The 23,043-nt window shown below is 45.1% G+C and overlaps 1 protein-coding gene across 5 annotated transcripts in view; it reads left to right on the forward strand.

Annotated features, from left to right (window-relative positions):
• MYRIP (myosin VIIA and Rab interacting protein) overlaps positions 1-23,043 on the forward strand; it is a 314,404-nt gene that overhangs the window by 272,492 nt on the left and 18,869 nt on the right. For 3 of the 5 annotated variants that reach the window (XM_053263239.1, XM_053263243.1, XM_053263241.1), the window contains 2 exons: positions 4,133-4,372; positions 12,642-12,704. In XM_053263239.1, coding sequence (XP_053119214.1) covers positions 4,133-4,372; positions 12,642-12,704 — 303 coding nt within the window. The remainder of the gene's footprint in view (positions 1-4,132; positions 4,373-12,641; positions 12,705-23,043) is intronic. The other 2 variants (XM_053263240.1, XM_053263242.1) reach the window with 1 other exon arrangement.

Here is a 23,043-nt window from a genome sequence, read left to right on the forward strand (position 1 = left end):
TCACATATCAGGTGATATTCACATAGCAGGTGATGCATTCACATACCATTCTGGAGGTGATGCGAAGCCAGGTGTAAAAAGCTTCCGGTAGCCCATAAGATAGAAGATTGCGTGGGAAGCCCAGTGGGGTAGTCACAAATTCAGGTGCAGGTACTCTCCATGAGAGCCCCGATATCTACAGCCATGACCCACAGCCTCTTCCACAGCAGTGTTCACAAACCCCACTTAGATGCAATAATTGAGGGCGGGGTTTCTGTTGCAAGACATCAAGGATAGTTTAATCCTATAGAACCTGAACCTCATGTGGTTCTTCACCCAGAAGAGCAGTCTGGATTGTCAGCAACAAAGGGTGGAGGATACTCCTTGTAACAGAAGACAAGAAGGATAGTAACAACAACAACTGTTCAGTTATGCAACATACTGTTGGAATAGCAAGAGCAGCCTATTTAGAAAACAAAGGCCTTTGCGTCCCTGCTGAGACCCTGAAGGAGAAAAGTACCAGGACTTCATCCCTGCCCACACTACACCCCGCACTACACCACTGGTGTAGCACAACGTAACCTAACATAACATAAAACATAACACAACACAACATAACGGCAGTCATGTCCTACTTTCCTCTCTAGCTGTGACTGAAACCGGCACAGCACTGCCCTGTGTTTACACATGCAGCTTGGCTACTTTATCCTTTGGCCTTAGAAAGCTAGTATCCCTTTGAGGCTAGAAGACGAGAGAGAGAGAGAGAGAGAGAGAGAGAGAGAGAGAGAGAGAGAGAGCGCAAGCACACTATCTTTGGAGTCAGGCTTGCCACCTGAGTGTCATTTTGAGGTACCGTATTTTATGGACTATAAGACTCACTTTTTTCCTCAAAAAATATCCGCCAAAATTCAGGTGCGTCTTATATGTTTTAACAGTTTAATATGTTAAAACTCTGAAAAACTGGAGTAAAATTAAGGTGCGTCTTATAGTCCGTAGCGTCTTATAGTCCGTAAAATACGGTAATTGCTATTCATTGCTGGTGAACAGTTCCAAGGCTGTATTAAGTTATTTAAATGTATTTAAATTTCAGATTATCTCCTTGCATTGAAGCCAAGCTAAAATATACAAACCAGATGGCACAAAATTAAAATAAAATAACTTGACTGAATTAGAGCCAGTCACATAGCAGGTTTTGTATGAAATACTGACTTTTCGTATTTGAATATTACAGCTATTCCATATTCATTTAACAACAAAGTCCTATTGTACTATTATTCTGAAAAGGCTTTGTGTGTCCCAAAGGAGAGGAGGGTGTGGGCATACACATTTTAATAAAACTTTTCTTAAAGGATAATATTGGGATGATGGCACAAATACGACTTTTCTGTTTCCTCTCATGTTAGAATATCAGCATAATAGAGGGAATAAGAATACTAGAACTGGATTCACTTGCTTCCACTAGGTGGGGCATGTGGCTAATTTACTAGTAAAGTAAAGTAAAGTATGCCCACCACAGAGCCCTGTGGCTGTAGGGAATAGGGAATTTGAAGTTGCAAACCAACTATGAGTTGCAACTCATAGCTCACTTCGTGCTTTTCACACAGTGCTAAAAACTCTATGGAGTTTCTCTTGCTATTTTGTGCATGCACACACATGAATGTTATTAATGCACAACAGAAATCAGAAGAAAGCCATTTTTACACCAAATGTTCATTTTGCCAATCTCTTGTCAAATGTCAAATTTTTCCCCCAACCTTGATGTGTGAAAACTGATTTAGCTTGCACATTTGGAAACGGGTGAAGCCCCACACGCACTGGATTTAAACCCGTAGCAGATTAAAGAGAGTGAAATAAGATGGCTTCAGTTTTTCACTCTAAAATCTGTGTTGGTGGTGAAACATTCACACTAGCTAACCCTGGGACTGTGCCATCATAAATAGATGTCATGATTGGATGGGTTGATTATATCTTTGTGCATCTCTTTGTTCTCTTCATTATCTACTGTAGCTCACAACTCTTCTCTTGCCTGGTCATTATGCAATGATATCCAGTAGCTTTTGGAGCCAGCTGATTTCCTCTTATCCTCTCCTGTCCATAACCTGCTTTAGTACCCCATATAGACCTTTCCCTTTCCACCCCCTTTTTTCCTTTTCTGTGTTCAGTTCAGCCCTATCATTCTCCCTTGTCACTGCAGATCTTTCTACTTGTTGCAGGAACTCTTTCCATTCAGAGCCTCTGCCTTCTCCCCTTCAGAAGCTTATACTTTACATGAAGGGAATTTCCCATGGACTCCGAGGCGTCTTCCATATTATATCCTCCTTTTGTGCAATTAACAGATTATTTCTTCACATTTTACTTTTGCAAGCCATACCCAGTTCCAGTAGGTCTACATGAGCCCTCAGCCCATGTAACAAAAAGGCTAGGCATAGCTTTATTTTTTTTTAAGGTTCATATTGTGGGAAGTGCACATTCTAGGTGTGGTTAATGGGAGACTTTAGTCTCTAAAGAAGAAAAGGCAACCTTCTGAAGCGGGGGGACGGGTTTCTGAAATAACAGGACAAAATAGCACAAAGAGAGACTGATGACACTCCTTGTAGTGTTGTGAAGGTATCCCATTCTATGTGGAGTCAGGGTCTCTGATGAGCCAGGGATCTGGAAGGGGCATGGATGTTGGGTGGCTCTGAGGAGAAAGGGCTCAGGACCTGGGCTACCTCCGAGGAGAATCCACAGGAGCTGGGTTTAGCAACATATTGTGCTAGCAGCTCCTTGGAACAAACTACCAGTTGGGATGGCTGCTGCCCAGCAGAGTGAACTAGTCCCACCCCTTTCCTAGGGAAGACTCTTGTTGCTTAAAGGACCTTGCCCAATATTCTGGTCCTAACAGTGCTGGGGGACCTTTACTAGAGTGGCAGGTCTTCAGGAGAGCTACCTGTAGAAGATGAAAGCGAGACTTATGTCCTCAGGTTGTGGTGACATTACTGGCTCAGGTATCGCTGTACTCTCCCTGGTTCTCCCTGTCTAGGGGGGTTCCAGTGGTGTGGGTTTCACCCAGAGTCAAGGTTATGTGGTCTTGCCACCCTGTCTCATCCCTTGAACTGTCAGCATTGTCCCCAAATTGGAGGAGGGTTCCAGGGTCATTACATCAGAGCACTATCTAATTAGTTTCTGTGCTTCTAATACAACTCCTATACACACAGCAATAGCTATCTTTTCTGGGGTAAGGAACACATTTCCCAGCAACCTGAGTAGTCAAAGCACTATTTGCCCAACAGTCTAGGCAACTTGCCCTTGGCTACCCATATCATTTGTGAGCTTGCAGGCTGTAGCAGAACCTTGCACAATATTTGATCACCTGAAGGAGTGAGGGAGAAGTGCCCTCTCCGAATCCAGTGTTCCCTCTAACAGGAACCCCAAGATGTTCTTGACTATAACTTCTAGCATCCTCAGCCAAAGCCCACTGCAGCTAGGGATTCTGGGAGCTGTAGTCAAAATACAACATCTGGGATTCCCTCTTACAAGACACACTGTCTGAATCCCATTGCTCTGCTTCACATTCCTGTCCAAAGAGGTGTCTTTATTGTCATCCTTTGAAACGAGGGCAGTGAGAGACAGGGCTGGGCCTTAGCAAGGCTGCCTCCACCATCTGAATTTTTGTTGAAAGATATTTTGAGAAAAAGCAGAATATTTGGAAAAAGCAGAATATAAATAAAAAGTATGTGCAATAACAGAATGTTGTTTCCTTTCTTGAGCCTTGGAGGAATCTAATTGAATTATGCACTGAATAAACAGTGCTAAGCATATCTCAGAGGAGTACAAAATATCTACACAGATAACAGCAATAATATTCCTGTTCTGTCATGAAGAATCGGATATGTAAGCTATATAGAGCTTAAAAGCTGTGGTGCAGAATCAAAGAGGGAGTTGAGAGTTGTTATGATCTAGGGGATGGATTTGTATTGAACACATGCTGTTTAGAAAAGAAAACCAATTTCTCCTTTTGTATTCATGTGGCAGGCATCAAAGTGCTGTGTTTCTAGATCTCCTGCAGTGTAAGGAGTATTGGTATTGTGAACAGGTTTTGTAAATACAACTTTGATTTTATTTTCTTTGAGATCTTTTTTGCTTTGCTCTTTTCTTTTTTTAATTCTTTAAGGTGTCTGATGATTTATCAGAAACTGACATAAGCAGCGAAGACCAACACCATCAAACCAAGGCACACTCTATGGAAGAAAAGCTGAAGTCAAGATTATACGAACTAGCTGATAAAATGAGTGATAATAAAGAAACTTCTTCAGAGGAGCTGGTGTCAGAGCCAAGAACAGAATCAGAGAACCAGAAATCTTGTTTATCTTCAGAAGACAGTGGCAAGTGCATTCAGGAGGAGCTAAAGAAGGTATGTCATGCCTGGTGGACGACTGGTTGTCAAATATTGTGTTTGACAGCCATTTCACATATCACGAATCCCTTTCAGTCTGAATTTTTTACCCAGTTTTGGCAGAAAATAAGCAGTAGAACTGGTTGTCATTGGCATATTAATGACTCCTCCACTGAAATATCTCCTCTAGCAGTTCCATGTAGATGTGGAAAGGATGGGAGACAATATGGGGGGACTCTTCAAATGCTTAAAGGGGGGATCTGCACCCCTGGACTACTGTAACATGCTCTGCATGGGACTGCCCTTAGAAAACACCCATAAATGTCAGTTGATCCAAAGTGATGCCACCTATTTGGGATGGATGAGATGGAGCATAATCCTCTGGTCCAATTTTATCTGCATTGGTTACTGTTCATTTCTAGACTCAGTTCAAGGTTCTGGTTCTTTCCTTTAAAACCCTAAACAGTTTGGATCTTAAGGTGACCTTCTCCATATGTGCCCTCCTGTACACTACTGATCAACTATTCCAGTCTTCATTGCCCCTAACAGCTGAAATTCAGCAAGTGAGAACAAGAAGCAGGGCTTTCTATCCCTATTCAGGCATTCTTAATCTGTGGGTGCAGTTCCAGGTACAGTGAAAATGGGAACACACTGGCAAGCTCTGTTGATATGCTCTTAAACCACACCGCTCCTGCTCTCCCAAGATATGGTGTTTGTCTGCAGAGACAAATGCTGTACTCTGGGAGGATATATCCCTGAATAGAGTAGTTGTCTCTATTGATAAACACTATTTTATGGAGAGTGGGGGGGCAGGGATGGGGAACAGGACATCCTCCAGTCCTGTTGACCAGTACCTGGGTACAGCATCCACAGATTGAGATAATCTGAACAGAGCTATTCTGAAATGCCCAGCAGAGGGAGGCCCTCAAATTGATATGCTTTCCAGCAATGCTTGAAGTCCCACATCTTTAAAGTGGTCTTTGTGGGAGGTTGGCCTGATTGGGGTGTGTGTGCTCATGCGCGTGTGTGTTTTAAATCTATTTATGAACTAGGTTTTCTGGACTGCTGTTATCTACTCTGACTGTGATTTTACTATTTTTATGTGTTATGGTGTTTGGTGTTTTGATTGTTTTTGTATTTCTACACCGCTAGCTGCCTTGAGTTCCGTAGCAGAGAAGGGCAGCAGGGTTGAAATTCTTCATATAAATAAAATAAATAGATACGGGATTGCTGCAACAAGCTTCTCCCATGTCTGAAACTGAAATACCAGGGTGGTGGTGATTCAAAATCCTCTTTAGGAAAAATGATTGGTATGGTGAGTCTCTAGGAATGGTTCAGCTTATTTCTCGCAGCTAGGCCACCTTTGCACGTAATGGGAAACGGGAGTTTAATGAGGCAGAGGTTGGATTTTGTGGTCATCTGAATGCGTGCAACTGCAGTTCCACCTCAAAAGCGACCCGCGGTTTCCCTTCCCAAACTCCAATTTGAACCTTCCGTTTGTAGTCAGTTTCGCTGCTCCTATCTGAGGTTCGAAGATGGCAGTGTGTCGACAGAAGGCTGAACTGAAGGTTGTGCTTGCGGTAACCAGAGTTAAGTGAAGGAAGCTCCCTCCCTCTCTCCTTCTCTGATTGGCAGCCTGAAGCAAGCCCGCGCAGCCAATTCCCCCACTAGCACAGCCAGTTCCCCCTCCTCTCTGCCATTGCTGAGACTGGGATTTTGATCGTCTGGCAGGTGCGCAGATGTTTTTGTTGCTGGAAACTATTTTGCATTATGTGCACAGGCCTAGTCAATGGTAATCATCACTTTCACATTAACAATATCAGGCAAGGAGTGACTTTGCAGGGTAGAAAATTGCTGGGACAAGAGTCACGAGACAAGGGAAGGGGTGTAGCTATAATTGAACAAGGGTGCAGGGACAAATGCCCCTGGGCCCTTGAGGAAGGGGGCCCCTGCTGACTGAGCAACTGCTCACTCTTCACTTTCCCCCTCCCACCTCCCTAATTCACTGGCGTTCTGGGGCTCCTGATTGGAGTACTCATCTCAGCTTCAAGCTGGGGTAATATGTTTGTTTGTTTTTACAGGATTCCTGAGCCAGGAAAGTGTGTGTGTGTGTGTGTGTTTCTGTGTAAGTGTCTGCATGCCTGGGGAGTGTGTAATATTATAAGCACTGGAGTGAGAAGAAAGGTGTACCAAAAATATTAGTTTTTCTATGTCCTTACAATTCTTCTGCAACAAAGATAACAGGGAGCGAGGGAGCATATATGTCAGGAGCTCATCTACACGTTTTGTCCAGGGCCCACTCCAGCCTTGTAAAACCCCTGGGCAAGGGAATCACAATAATCTTCTGTCTATGCTACATACCCCTGATAACTGAACAAAGAGGCAATTCCTAAAGTGGGGATTATCTTGTGTTGGTGGGGAGCAGCTGTCCCTATCCAACCCCAGCACAGCATCCCTCGAGGGGCTGTTGCTGGTGGCTACTTTATGTTTCTTTTTAGATTGTGAGCCCTTTTGGGACAGAGGACCATCACACACACACACACACACACACACACACACACACACACACACATTGGGGTGCAGGGTAGGCTGCATGACTTGAAGTAATGCAACAATTAACGTAATGCAACATGTAACAATTGTCACAAGTGTGTGCTCTCGTCCTGGCCATCTACATGTAGTCATCATATGAACTAGTGGTATTGCATTGCCAGTCTCCACACCCACCTCCCATGGCTCCCAAGAACATGGAACAGCAGCATAGGGTCTCACAATGTGACACTGCTGATCTATGGCATGAATACTTGATATGGCTGGGATAAGGGCTGCTATTCTTCTCAGTGACATCCCCATGGGGGAGACAGTATATTTTCTGGTTCTGAGCAGAGATTTCGCACCCCTGCTGCCCAATAGAGTAGATTATATACATTTTATTTTGTAGGAGAGCTCATGCTTGATGCAAAATATTAAGATTATTTTTTCCTCAATATTCTGTACAAATCAACTGTATGTTTACAGAAGGAGATAGATTGCAAATAATTATGCAATTCCAGACTAGTTTTAGAATGCAGAATATGCCCTCTTTCAGGCATATCTGTCTCTCTGGAACTCACTCAGCTACTTCCCACTCCTCTTCTAAAACTTCAAAAATCGTAGGTAGCCATATCAGGCCATTAGGGGGAGAAACTCCCAAACCAAAGTAGGGTAAGTCATTTATTAAGAATGCACCCAGCTACTTCCTATTTCTCATTCAAAAATTTAAAAATTGACAAGGATTGCAAGTAGCCAAGTGAGGCCAGTGGGGAGGGGGGATTCCAGTTCCAAAGTAGGATGATGTCTTTATTAGGATCAACTAAAATATCACAAAGTAGTCAGCAAGTGTTTAAATTATCCAGAACTCTTCAGTCAGTATGTTAATCAAAACAAAAAAGGAGGGCAGACAAATTTGGGTATGACAGAAGAGCCCCCAAATTTGCATTTTGTAACAGTCTTAAGGAGTTTTACAGAGACTTATTTTGATTAGCTATTGGGTATAAGATACAGGTGAAACCCGGAAAATTAGAATATCGTGCAAAAGTCCATTAATTTCAGTAATGCAAATTAAAAGGTGAAACTGATATATGAGACAGACGCATTACATGCAAAGCGAGATCAGTCAAGCCTTAATTTGTTATAATTGTGATGATCATGGCGTACAGCTCATGAAAACCCCAAATCCACAATCTCAGAAAATTAGAATATTACATGGAACCAAGAAGACAAGGACTGAAGAATAGAACAATATCGGACCTCTGAAAAGTATAAGCATGCATATGTATTCAGTACTTGGTTTGGGCCCCTTTTGCAGCAATCCCTGCCTCAATGCGGCGTGGCATGGATGCTATCAGCCTGTGGCACTGATGAGGTATTATGGAAGACCAGGATGCTTCATTAGCGGCCTTCAGCAATTCTGCATTGTTTGGTCTCATGTCTCTCATCCTTCTCTTGGCAATGCCCCATAGATTCTCTATGGGGTCAGGTCAGGCGAGTTTGCTGGCCAATCAAGCACAGTACACTGTATACTTTTCAGAGGTCCCATCCCCACCCCCACCCCAGCAAGCATTTGCCATTTATTTCAGCAAACCTGCGTTTGCTGCCTGAAAGCATTTATTCCCCTTTCTCTCCCTCCAGAGAGGGAGAGAAAGGAAGAATAGATGCTTCTAGGCAGCAAGCGCTGCCTGAAATGACGCCGAAGAGCTTGCTCTGGCTCTTCGAAGCTTGAGACCACGCCCCCTTTTGACACCACATGCAAAGGGGGTGTTGCCTCAAGCTCTGAAGACCCTGTGCAAGCTCTTTGGCATCATTTCAGGCAGCGCTTGCTGCCTGAAGGCATCTATTCTTCCTTTCTCTCCCTCTCTGGAGGGAGAGAAAGGGGAATAGACACTTCCAGGCAACAAACGATGCCTGAAATAAATGGCAAGTGCTCGCTGGGGGTGGGGTTCCTAGTAGCCCGGGCAGGTCCTGCCTGCCCTACCATCGTTAAGCCCCTGCTTGAACCATGCTGCTGCCGACCCCGGCTTATCTCCAGGAAGCCGGTGGGGGTGGTTGGAAGAGCCCCCACCGGTGCCATCATCTCTACCACTGCTGCCTGCAAATAGCGGGTATCTACCTTTTCTTTTGCCTCCTCCCCCCATCCTTAGGCTAGGGATTGTCCCTGGGGCCAGTTCAGTTCAAACTTGGACCAACTGAACTGGACTTGTTCGATTTGATTCGAACTGAGCCAGCTTGTACATCCCTAGCTGCAGTTCGAATTGAGCCAGCTTATACATCCCTAGCTGCAGCGTATTTGAATAAGGGGGGGGAGTGGGAGTGTGTCAGCTAGCCCCACTCTCCATGCCAATGCATACCTTGGCTATACAAATACCATCCCTAATTTTAGCTCTGCCCTCCTCAGACAACCACTGAACCCAGGGATGCCCAGAGGGCGTGGCCAAGGGGATTTATTAGCATGAAGGTGGGTTTAGCTGACACATTTCTGTTCGCCTTCTACACTGTACTGTGTTTTAAGACACTCTTGTATTATGTATGACTATAAGCTTTGATTGGTTAATTGCTGTGAACCCACTGGATTGTAAGAACACATTTAATCACCAGTTAAAGATTAGCCCTTAATTAATCACCAAAGCTGTTAATAAGCAGGAACTTGTAAAGGGCCCACATAGATGTATCCGCTTTCTTCTCTTTGTTCTAGAATATATTAAAAGGAACATTTAAAGATGGTTTTTCCTTTTGGCTTTTATACAAAAAAGGAGGATATAGTTTGCTTTCAGAATGAAACTGCTATGCCTTTTAAAATGAATGTAAGAACTATTAGCAATTGAAGCAGGTAGCCAGTTAAATTCAGTGGCTGACATACACTTCATTAGTTATGAGTAGTAGCATTGAAATTAATAGGAATTAATGTCAATGTTATTTCAATTGTTCTACTCATGAATAGTCTGGATCCATACAGATTAAAATACTGTTGTGAACCACCTAGAGCCATCGGTGGCATGTAATAAACAAGTTCAAAACAATATCAACAAACATTTTTGGTTTGCTGTAATAATCCTTATCTATAAAACGCTTGGTGTCCGTCCGTGGACGGACACCAAGCGTGTGTCCGTGCCTCCCTGGCCTCTTCTGGGCATGCGCGAAGCACATGGCCAGAACAGAGCCAGGGAGCCAGGACCGCCAGCACTCGGCGGCCATCTTGGGCGGCCAGAAGCGGCCGCCCTGAAGAAGCCGGGTAAGCGGCGGTGGGGGACACTGGCCAAGGCGGCGGCAAAGCCGCCGCCTCGGCCAGAGGAGACGGTGCGGCCAAGGAGGCGGCAGAGCCATGGCCGAGGCCTGCCCGTGCTGCCACTTACCTGGCTTCTTCGGAGCGGCCGCTTCTGGCCGCCCAGGATGGCCGGACGAAGCGGCGGAGAAGAATGCGGCGGTGGGCCCGGGCAGCGGTGGACCAGGCCGGAGCCGCGGGCGGCGGTGGGTGGCGGGCCCGGCCGGAGCCGCGGGTGGCGGTGAGTGGCGGGCCCGGCCAGAGCCGCGGGCGGGAGGGGTAATGGTGGTGGTGGTCTGGAGCGCAGAGCTCCCCTAGTGCCCGTTATCCAACGGGCTACAAAACCACTAGTTAGGAATGTTGCTCTAGTTTTTAGACAGATGCTGGATGGCCATCTGTCAGGGATGCTCTAGCAGTTTCCTGCAACGAACAGCGAGTTGGTCTAGAAGACCGCTAGAAGACCGCCAACGTCCCTCCCCACTCTAAAAGTCTACAACGTTATGCTTCTGAGAGACATTGAAAATATTGATGAAGCAAGTATTTCAGATCATCTTTCTTTCTAGCAATGACTGGTAGCTTTTGTTTATTAAATTTTACATTTCCTTATACTTAAAGAGCATACTTAAAATTAAACTCAGAGGCTGTTCTCACAAGCAGCCAAGCCTGGGCTTGGCTGCCCATTAGAACTGCTGAGATCCACGTCACGCGGCGCCAAACCCAGCACCGAAGCCTGGCTCTTAGCCTGGGTTAACAGAGCAAGTGTACCATTAACCCAGGCTTCGGGAACGTGTGTCAGTGTGGGCTGCTTGCAACCCACAGAGATGAACACCTAGAACAGGAGTGGGGAACCTTGGCCCTCCAGCTGTTGTTGAACTACAACTCCCATCATCCCCAGCCACAATTGTGGCTGGGGATGGTGGGAGTTGTAGTTCAAAAACAGCTGGAGGGCCAAGGTTCCCCACCCCTGACCTAGAAGGTCTCCCAGGGGAATCCCCCAATACAGTGATCTTTTCATGTGGTGCACTGTAGGATTCCCCAGGCCTCCGGAACACTACACCAGTCGCTACCATGGCAATCATGTGTGCAGTGGCATGGCTGGGGCCAGTGTGGATCGTCTGTGAGAAATGTAGGCTTAACTCTGCCTTCCCCCGCCCACTTGTGTGAAAGGCTCCTCAGTTTACTTCATAACCCTAAAAAAGTACCTCCCTTAAGATTTAAATAAATGTTCATACAGTATGTCATAAGCTATTAATTCCTTGACTAGTTGGTTAAGAGGTGATTAATCTGTTATTAAACTTTTGTTAGTTGCCAGCCCTAGTTGACTGCATTTGTTACAATAAGTAAACAGCTAATATTTAATGAAAGAGCAGGTGAACTCTTTGAATGAACTTTCATTTAAATTCCTTTTACCTCACTGAGGCAGCAAATGGCAATAGGAGGTAGGGCAACAACTATGCCAGAAAGACCCAGAAATAATTAGCCTTCACCAACATGATTATTTACATATTTATTACATGTGTACACCATCTCTGGGCAGTTTACAGCAAGATAAACAAATTGAAACAGAAATCAAATCCTTAGAACAATTTAAAACCACAAGTCTAGTCTAAAAAAACTTGAATGAATAATTGTGTCTTTAAATACTGTTTTAAAGAGATGGTGAGGCTCTTATTTCAGCAGGGAGCACATTCCAGAGTCTCAGGGTGGCGACAGAGAAGGCCTGTCCCTTTGTAGCCATCAGACAAGCTGGTGGTAACTGCAGATGACCCTCTCCAGATGATCTCAATGGGCGATGAGGCTCATAGAGAAGAAAATGCTCTCTTAAATAGATGCTTTCCACATAGTTCCCAGAGGCATGGAGTCGCACAAACGGGAAGTTAATCTCATATATCTCTGTGTATATGTGGGCCAGATCAGATGAACAATGCCCCACTTTAGCCCTACACGTGATATGGCACCTTCCCCATCATCATTCAGAGATGTGCCAAAACCAACGATTGCAGCACATGCTTTACTCACATGAGAGTGGTGATCATCTGACTTGCTCCTCTACATGCACCACAGAGCCTTCTAGCATATGTAGAGGGGTGATTCTGACGATCACTTCTCTCACACGAGCAAAGGATGTGCTGCAATTGCGTCAGCACATCCTTGAGTGAGATTGGGGCAGGCACGTTCACACCAATGGCCCTATGCCGTTCTTTGGAGGGCTAAAGTGAGCTGTTTTCCTCTGAAGTGGCCCTGTGTCTGTCTGTTTGGAATAGGAGCCTTAAATTATGTGTTGCTGATTGCATAACTGCAGCCTTTAACTATAGGTATAAACTGGAACATTTTATTTTAGTTTACTGTATTGTTAAACTATAACATCTTTCTTATATGTGTGCTCTCTCTTTCCTTCATTCCATAGTTCTTTCTCAGTGAATTTTCTCCATCATCTAATTACAATCTTTCTTCTCTACCTTTCTACTTAACTGCTGTCCAACTATCTAGGAAAAGCAAAAGGCTTTTGATCTCCATCTTAAACTTCAGTTTTTAACCACAGCACTTCAGCAGGTGAGACTGGTCCATTTTGTCTGTTTCTCTTTTCTTATGCTAGTGAGCCTCATCTAATGAAATCATTCTTTTTTGCATTTGCTCACTCTCTGATGTTATAGGATTTAGCTTGTGGTAGAATCTTTTAATGCATTTTTCTTAAAAGTAAAACTTGTAAATGTTTATGTTTTTACCATTATTCTGTTTCATTTTTTGTTCACTTATATTTTAATAAAAAGCTAATGTAGCAAAAGGCAGAAAAAACCAGCAAATCCATTACCTCTGTATTGTGTGTATTACCATTCAAACCCTTCTTTGTCTCCGTACCTTTCACACCAACCCCGATCCCCCAACTTGAGATTATTTTTACCTCTGTAGTCATTTTAAGTGTTTCAGTATTGGCTATCAAAAGGTATTGGCTGACATCCAGACTGACGTTGCATGTGCCAAAAAATATTGCATGTACCCAATGAGGATGGACAATTTTTGCCAATCTCCCTGCTCTCTGCAGGCCACTGTGCCTTGTGTAAATAAGTCTCTCAGGATTATAGGACACATGGACATATTTTTAGGAAGCACAATGCGAAGGGAGACTGATGAATATCAACCCTTTTTCAATTGCATGTGCAAAACATTTATGCAAATGTGATGTGCACAGGGTTAGTCTGGATATCAGCCAATGTACTTCATCAAGGGGAGTTAAACTCATAGTGGCCATATTGTACATACAGGTTGAGTATCCCTTATCCGGACTGCTTGGGACCAGAAGTGTCCCAGTATGCTCGCGCAGGGCATACTGGAGCTTCCGGGGGCCACATGGCCCCCGAGCTCCCCAACCCCCGCCAGCTCCATCACGGAGCCGGCAATCGTGTGGGTGGATGATCCGGCCGCCCAGGGCTCCCGCTGGGATCGTGTGTGGGGAGAGCGGGCTTAGCCTGCTCTCCTCGCAAAAGCAACAAAAGCGGGTCTCACTGATCGTGAGACCCACCTCAGTGTGTGCTGGTAATTGTGCTGCATTTCTGTATCAGGTGTGATTGGATTATTCAGTCTCTCCTGATGTCAGGAGCAGCTAGGCTAGCTGCTATCAAAGGAGGCTGGCCTTTGCATCTCTGCATCAGTCACTATGCTGAGCTTGCCTTTTGCCAGTTGGGGACAGTGGTGGGCTTCTCTGAGAGCAGGTCATTGATTAATACTTGCAATAAAAGCTAACCTTCTGGACTGTTAAGGAAGTAAAGTCTGCCTACAATTTTCATTCAGAAAACAAATGCCCTAGTTATCAGAAGTTTGGAAAACATTGCATGAGAACATAGACTTTCGTGGATGCAACCCAGCAAATGTTCATGATGATGATTGATTGCAGTTGCGATGGCTGCCTCTTGGGACTGGGGGTGGGGGGGAGGGTGTCAGGGGGTAACTATGGGTGGGGCTAATAGCAGGCAGGTCCAACCCTAAGTTAGAAAGAACCAGCCCATAGCTTTTTCCATTTGTAAATGTGTTTACTTGTCTCAACCAATGGGGCTATTCTCACGATTAACAAAAATCGGGTTGGGAGAGCCTAGCCCAATTTTTGTTAATCGTAAGAACCACCGAGCTCGCAAGCAAGCCCGGTGGTTCTTGAGCGGCTGACCTGCTCAAGTAGCCCGCCCCAACCCCGGGTTTGCGGAGCGTTCACTCCGCAAACCCGGGCTATCTGCTCATGAGTAGCCGCACCGCGGCTCCACGCCACGGCTACTCGTGAGTAGACCCCTAACTGGGAGGTGAAAAGCTCACGCAGGGCATACTGGGGCTCCTGGGGGCTGCGTGGCCCCCGCTCTCCCCAGCCCCCGCTGGCTCTGTCACGGAGCCGGCAACCGTGTGGGAGCCGGCCTCCCAGGGCTCCCTGCTTGGTCGTCTGCGGTGAGTTTTGCAGAATATGGGTCTTATGGATCATGAGACCTGCCTCAAAATCTCCATCATTCACAGCAGCACTCAGCAGCTCACTATTCAGTGCTAAACTCACCTCTTGCTTGGCTGTGAGTAAAGAAGTCCTGCCTTAGAGTGGGTAATTGTAGGTGTCAGTATGGAAAGTAGCAATGGCCTCTTTCTCTCTCTAAAGTCCCTATGCTTCTTTTCCCCCACAGTAGCTCCATCCCTTCTTCTATCAGCATTGCCTCAATTTCTCCCTCTCATTGTAGTCTCAGCCCTCTCCTCCTCACCCCATTGAGGTCTAGGCTAAGAAGACCAACAGAAAGGTGTGGGGTGTGTGTGTATGGAGTCTTTAGTGCCTATTTGTAGGTAGCACCATCTGCATACACACAAGTGTAACACCACTTCAAAATACCACAGTGTATTTGACCACACTCAGAGCCCACTAGTGTCCTCCTCACAAATACAAAAGTTTGGGGTGGTGTACAAATCTGACAAACAGACAAATAAATAAACATGCACACACAGTACATGCTTGCATTTTAAAAAGCAAGCCTTATTTCTCCCTTTCTCATATATAAACATGTCTGGGATATTTATTATTTGTTTGTTTGTTTGATTGATTGATTTTTAGACCGCCCTTACAAAATAGCTCAGGGCTGTTCACAAACATCAAAGACCCTTTAAAACAATTTAAGAGCACTGGAAGGCCAGACCGAACAGGTAGGTCTTTAGGGCTCTCCTAAATTCCAATAAAGAATTCAAATTACGGATGTCTTCAGGGAGCACATTCCATAGTCTAGGAGCAGCTACAGAGAAGGCCCGCCACTGGGTCGCCACCAGACAAGCTGGTGGCAACTGGAGAGGGACCTCCTCAGATGATCTTCGCGTGCGGTGGGGATCAGACCGAAGAAGGCGCTCTCTAAGGTAACCTGGACCTAAGCCATTCAGGGCTTTAAAGGTCATTACCAGCACTTTGTATTTTGCTCAGAAGCATATCGGCAGCCAGTGCAGCTGTTTCAAAACAGGCATAATATGGTCTCTCCGGGTTGCCCCGGAGACCAGCCTTGCTGCCACATTTTGAACTAACTGAAGTTTCCGAACTACGTACAAAGGCAGCCCCACGTAGAGCGTATTACAGTAGTCAAGCCTGGAGGTTACCAGCTGGTGCACCACTGTTCTGAGGACATCCTCCTCTAGGAATGGACGTAGCTGTCGAATCAGCCTAAGCTGATATGTCCTTGGGCTGCAATCCTGTGCACACAGTTACTTGTAAGTAAGTTCCAATGAGTTCATTACAGCTTGACTAGGAATAAACTGTATGGAATTGGCTGCAGTTCCATGTAGCATTTACTTGAGATAATTGTTTATCAGATTTGTAGTTTAAGCCATATAAATCACAAACCTGTCCAAAGAACTTGTGCTGAGGACCTCTCCTTTCAATACTACTACCACACACCCAAAAAGAAGAAGAAGAAGAAGTAACACAAAATTACCAACCAACAGCAAACAAAAACTGGCATAAGGCCCCCAGAGTGGTGAAGCTACTTGACTATTTTGGACTGACCTGGTTTCCAAACTGTGCCCATTAGGCTGCCCATGAAGAGAAAGCAATAATCTCAGAATTCTTAAAAAAAACCAACAAATTTTTCTGCATTAAAGACACATACATTTCAAACCGGATACATCTGAAATTGTCCAGTTAGTAATTTCAGTTAAAATGCCTTGTTTTATTTGGAAGCCACAACTCACTCCCTCTCTTTCACCCTCAAGCGAGGTGAGAGACTATGAGAAATATAGGGGAGCTAGCAAGAGGCTTTGCTTGAAGTCCCAGAAGAAGGAAGGCAGAGGAGGGGGACTCCTTGCTTTTTTGCCTTAGTAAAATAACTACTCAGAGGAAGTGCCAGTTCACCACTATTCCCCACGTCCCCTTATTCTCTAGATTTCGGAATCTTGCCAAGATTTGCTAATGCCATTTTTAAAAAGAAAAAAGAAGAGATCTCCAAGTAAATGCTGAAGAAATCCAATGCCTCCTAAGGGCTTTGTCGGGGTGCTGAGTAAAAAGGAAAAGTCTGATTTCCCTCTGGAGAAGGGGAGGGTGGAGAAAGGTAGTCAGGGTTCCTACCTTCTGAACTCCATTTGTTTGCAAACTGAGCACTTCCATTTTGCACACAAACCTACAGAGAGTCTGCTTATTCTGCTTAGAAGGACCCAGGGAAATCAGATGATTTGGCTGACTTGTTTGCCTATTGGTCAGAATAGGTGCCTGTAAACTATTCTGAATTCTGATTGGTTGGGGGCACCCTTGTTTAGGGTGAGGACACACCTTATTTACCCCAGGGTGGGGAGAGAAAAGAAAGGCAGCTTCTGATTGGTGCTGGAGCACTAAATATGCAATTTGGGTAGTGACTAAGTATGATAATTGCTTCATTTGTGGGCAAGGGATCCCACTGAACACCCTGAAAGGGAGGAAATAGCTTTTCAAAGGGATTTAGAAAAAAGGCAAAGAGCCAGCACCATTTACTGACAAGCAGTCAAGCAAGAGAAAAACAAAGTGAGAAAGACAGAGAATAAGATATGGTATGTTTGGCAAGAGAATGGGGAGCTGGCAAAAATGTGAAGCTGGCAAGGAGGGGGACAACACTCCCTCTGCCCCAAATGAGAGCCTCCATTGATTGATTGATTGATTGATTGATATAGCACCATCTGTGTAAATGGAACTTTACAACAGCTCAGAGGACAGATCCCTACCCCAAAGGGCTCATAATCTTGTAGCTATTCCCTTCAAATAAATGGAACTGAAATTAATCACAACTATGATTGCAGTCCTATGCACACTTACTAGGAGTAGGTCCCATTGAATTCAGGGTGACTTGCCTCTTGCTTGCTTTTTACTTACTAACGTGCATAGGATTGTGTTGTAATTCCATTACTTTCTGTAAGAGCCCACGTTTACTGGATTGTATCAATTTTATATTTGTACTGCATTTTATTTTACTTTTACTCTTAGTTTTTGGTTTTTAGTGTTAAACTGCCTTGATCTTCAATTTGAAGGAAAGGCAGGGTAAAATATTTTAAAATAAATAAAATTGTGCAATTATATTTCTGGGAGATAGCATAATTTCTCCCAGGATCACATCCACACCACCAATAGGGTAAATGTCAGAAACTAGCTGATACTACCAATGTTTTAAAGCTTTAAATGAGTGTTAATTGAAAGCATGATAGAGAAATAAGAGCATAGTATGAAGAACCCAGCAATGTTTTTCAATATTTTTGTGAAGTCAGAAATGAATCGTGTAGCTCTGAGTCAGATGAATCAATGCACAACCAGTTACTAACCCTTAGATGAAGACAACAGATATTGATTGAAGAACAGCCATGCTGTTGTGAGCGTGATGAAGCACCTTGAGAATGGAACTTGTAATGTTTGCATGGTGATTAAAGGAATTGTCAATACTGCCAGCATCCATTAGAGATGGAAAAGACTTTCATATACTCTGTTTGTGTGCCTCATGTTTATTTGACATTTCCTCAGAGATAGCGTAAATCACTGTATAAATCACTCTTGAACTGAGTTCAAGGATCCTCCCATCACTAAGCCATGTCCAACATTAAAAACAAAAAGCATGTTTCAGTCCCATGGATTCAAATGGGACACATTTAGGCATATATTAGCATCAGGCCTTCATTGGAGGAAATGAAGCTAATGCTTCACCCTCAGTTTAAACTGGAGGCGGGGGAGGAACATCCTGGGGGATGAGGCAACCATGATGGGAGGTGCCCTAGATTTCCATGTGGCAGTTTTATTGCAGCGCAGTGTGGCAAGATAGGAAGCATCCTGCATGGGAATCTGAACGTAGGTGTTATTTACTCACATTCCATTAGTTTTTCAATGAGATGCACACATTTGCATGCATTTCCAAATGTCCATCCCCATCCACATTCTAATTCAACTAGTCCCTACACCGAACTAGAACTGAACTGGGGCTCTAGAGCAGAGATTCTCAATGTTGGGTCCCCAGATGTTATTGGACTTCAACTCCCATAATCCCCAACCAAAGGCCACTGGGACTGGGGATTATGGGAGCTGAAGTCCAATAACATCTGGGGACCCAACATTGAGAATCCCTGCTGTAGAGCATCAGCCCAGTTGCCTTGGTTATAAGAATGCATTTCTTCTCTCTCAGTGAACTTTCTTGTGTCCTTTCAAACCCTCAGAAGTTGATGAAAAGGAGGTTGTCTAGGCTGCAGCATCTAGTTTTCAGCAACAAATAGTATGATACAAATAGGGATGTGTACCGAATGGCTTCAGTGCACATCCAAAGGTGGCATGGGGTTCCCTTAAGAGAAGGCAGGTGGGTAGCTCCTACCTGCCCCTCCTCCAAGCCCCCGCTGGGATGCATCCCATCGCTGCGGTGCAACATTTTAGAGGAGCAAGCGGCACATGCACAGAAGTCTTTCCATTCCTTTCCTGTAGGGCCTGCCTGCCTCTTCTTAAGGGAACCCCGTGCCAAAACGTTTCAGGGCCAAGGAACAGAAGCATTCTGGCACCTCTCCAAAGAGGGACCAGAATGCTTTGGGCTCATCCCTAGATACAAATACAGTCTTGGACATGAAAATTCGACATACTAGTAGCACAGCCAATTAAATCCTGTAGCATAATTGTCTTACCTGTTCTCTAGCATAGGTGAATGTGGTAGCTATGAACATTTGGTAGAATCTTGTGGGATTGTAGGTCTTCGTGCAGTCAGTAGAATTGCAATGAGCCCTAGAATTAGACTGTTATTTTATTTATCAGTGTTATTATTGATGGGAATGCTTCACAGCATAACATGGGCTATGCAGACCCACCTGCACTGCTGCAGGGCTCTACATCACCCAGTGACGGTGCTGCACAAGAGGGCAATAGGGGTTCTGCTGTGCAATCGTACATTGCATGCTATTTCCATTGGAAATAATAGAAGCAGCATGAAACGTGTGATCAGGGGTGGATCCAAGACAAAATATTGGGGCTTGGATTTTCTCTCTCTTGCAAATGGGTGTCAAACTCTCTATGCCATGGGTGTCAAACTCAAATCCATTGGAGAGCCAGATAAGATTCGGATGAACCTCTGGGGAGCCTCACATAGTCTTCTGCCACCTAGCACCACTTTCTGTCTTCCTCTTCCCCACACTTCTCTCATTCTCTTTCTCCCCCATCCCCACTCCTTGCCCTGCCATTTAAATTAGTTGAACGCACTACTTTTAACACCAAAACACACTCAGAGGAATACTGAATTTATTTATTTTTAAAAGATTTTTAGAAGAAATTTTGAACAACATACCAGCCGATACCAGATTTTGCACGCATAATGCTGCCATTCTTCCTCTCTCCCTTACAGAGGGGTTGCCAGGGACTTAAAAGATCCAGGGCTTGGGCCATCAGGGCCTGGCAGGGCCCACAGCCTCCCCACATTTTGATAATTAAACCCTTTCATGCTTTCTAAAGGTATCCAACATTCTCCTCCCCACTAGTTTACTTCACTGCTAAAAATTAATCTCCTTTTTCTCCTGCATCAGATAAACACAGACTGTTTAGAACCAGTGTGGTGTAGTGATTAGAGTGTTAAGACTAGGACTGGGGGATTTGGCATTCCCCAATTAGTCATGAAACCCACCACAGAACTTTAGGTGAGACACTCTCTCTCTCTCTCGGCTCCAAATCGCCTCACAGGAGTGTTGTGATAATAAAAGTGGGGAGGAAGATCATGTACACTACCCTGAACTCTTTGGAGGAAGAAAAGAATAGGTGTCATAATAAAATATATGTGACTATTACATGTACATATTTATATTGACTTTCAGCCACATACACTCCAATCCTCAACATGTAAATTCAGAAGCAAACTCAAACAGCTTTTTTTACACCTATCACAGCAGCAAGCAGCCCAGTTTTCATTTTGTGTAAGCAAAAAGCAAAAACTATAGTATATGTCTATACACTACAGTGTATATACAGTGTGTATAGTGTGTGTCTATACACTACAGAAGGAAAAGCCACCAATTTGATTTCAAACAGTAGTCATGTGCACGGACCGGTTAGGAGGCCATTCTAAAGGCCTCCAGACCGGTCCGGACACGGGGTGGTTTTGGTTCGGGTGGGGGGTTCCAAAAGAGTAAGGGGGGGCTTTACTTACCCCCTCAAGAATGCGGCCGTATTTATTTGAGTAAGCGGGCGGCATACCTCCCTGCCGCCCGCTTCATTCCCCCTCCTCTCAGCGCGGCGCGGCTGCTTCTTCCACCTTTTGAAATCTCAATCGGGCGGCAGGGTATCTCCCAATCCCTGCCGCCCGGCTCTTCAATGCCCCCGGCTCGGCTGGCGGCCGCCCCCTGAGCAGCCCCAAGACCCCTGGCGCCCCTTCCTTTCCCATACTCAAGGGGTCAGCAGGAGAACTCCCCTGCCGACCCCGTCCCCTTCCCTGGCTGGGCTGCAAATGGCTTCCAGGAATGGCTCTTAGAGAGCGGTCGGTGGGAGAACTCCCTGCCGTCCGCTTCCCCGGCTGGGCTGCAAATGGCTTCTAGGAAGCCTTTTGCGCAGGCTTTTCCTAGAAGCCATTTGCAGCCCAGCCGGGGAAGGGGACGAGGTTGGCAGGGGAGTTCTCCTGCCGACCCCTTGAGTATGGGAAGGGAAGGGGCGCCAGGGGTCTTGGGGCTGCTCAGGGGGTGGCCGCCAGCCGAGCCGGGGGCATTGAAGAGCCAGGCGGCAGGGACTGGGAGATACCCTGCCGCCCGATTGAGATTTCAAAAGGAGGAGGAAGCAGCCACGCCGCGCTGAGAGGAGGGGGAATGAAGCGGGCGGCAGGGAGGTATGCCGCCCGCTTACTCAAATAAATACGGCCGCATTCTTGAGGGGGTAAGTAAAGCCCCCCCGTACTCTTTTGGAACCCCCCACCCCAGTGCTGGACCGCAACTCCGCGGTTCCATGCACACCCCTATCAAACAGTACAGCAGAATGTCAGATATTTACATATTTAAATAAATGTAAATATAAAATTTATAAAATTTAAATATTTTAAATTTTTATACCACCTAGAGATGTACATATCAGGTGGTTTAGAAATATGAATGAATGAATGAATGAATGAATGAATGAATGAATAAATAAATAAATAAATAAATGGTTACCTCTATTTCTTAGGATTTAAAAACAACCAAGCATTTCATTGACAAGAGAGTTTTTTAAATGAGCTTCTTGTGATCTGATTTGCAAAGCTTTATTTTGAAGCAAGTGTATAAAAATAGACTTTAGGTGGTGAAGGAAGAGGCTTAATGTTCATTTTAGCTATTTGCAAAGCTACTTTCAAAGTTAAGGTATTTTAGTCCATTACAAGCTTATTAAAAAGACAACATGTAAGTTATTGATACATTAGCTACTGTTACTAGCACAAAGCAAAATAAAATAGTGATTATTATAAGGGGAAACATGTTGAGAAAGAATCATTTATTCATATTGTGCTATTTAAGCCATCTTTGTTGCTAAAAAAAGCAGCATATATATATTTAATTCTCTTAAACGTACCCGTCACTAATCCCATGCATGGCAGCTCTTGCGAGAGCAGCTGCCTGGGGGATAGTGATGGGGACGGGAGACAATGCCACCAGCGGCAAGCCAGCCTGGCCCAGCCACCGGTCAGCCAGAGGAAGCGGCAGTGGGCCGGCCTGGCCTGGCCGTCGTAAGGACGATGTGGGGGTGTAGGGCTGGCCCAGCCGCCCACCGGGAGGAGGTGACGGGCCAGCCTGTCCTGGCCCGGCTGCCAGGAGGAGTGGGTGGGAGGAGGTGGCAGGCAGGCTTTTTGGCCGGCCTGCAAGCCAGAAAGCGTGGGGTGGGGGGGAGAGGAAGTGGGCAGTGGGGGCGGGAACAGCTGACCGGCCAGCCAGAAAGCCAGGCATGCCGGCATGGTGGGGGGGCGTAACAGCGGCGGTGGGTGGGCCGTCCAGAGGCGCAGATGCTCTGCGCCTGGCCCAGCTAGTATAAATATATTTAGTGGTGTGTGGGTGTGGAGAGAGAAATAGAAACCCACATACAGAGACCAGATTAGAGCTATAAGGAGTTTAGTATCTTCAGGAACAAAAGGCAGAATCAAAATCAGATCCATTTTGATAGAGTATTTTTTCTTCTCATTCTTTTAAATGTTTTTACTACATTTTGAACTAACTAATTTCCCACAAGAAGATATATTGTTGGGATGGAGAGGGTTTTTCTTACAAGTTTTTATTAGAATGGAAAATGATTTTTTTAATAGTGAAAACTCTCTTACACAAACACAAAGAAGAAACACATGCACACAAATTGACATTACTTTGTGTGTGTGTGTATGTGTGTAGACACAAGTTGGGGGGGATGAGAGAAGGAATACAGTGGCTTAAGCAAGGGGTTGGTTGCTTAATCTCTCTCTCTCTCACACACAAAACA

This window comes from Hemicordylus capensis, chromosome 6, assembly GCF_027244095.1.
Source record: "Hemicordylus capensis ecotype Gifberg chromosome 6, rHemCap1.1.pri, whole genome shotgun sequence".
In the NCBI taxonomy this organism is placed as follows: Eukaryota; Metazoa; Chordata; class Lepidosauria; order Squamata; family Cordylidae; genus Hemicordylus; species Hemicordylus capensis.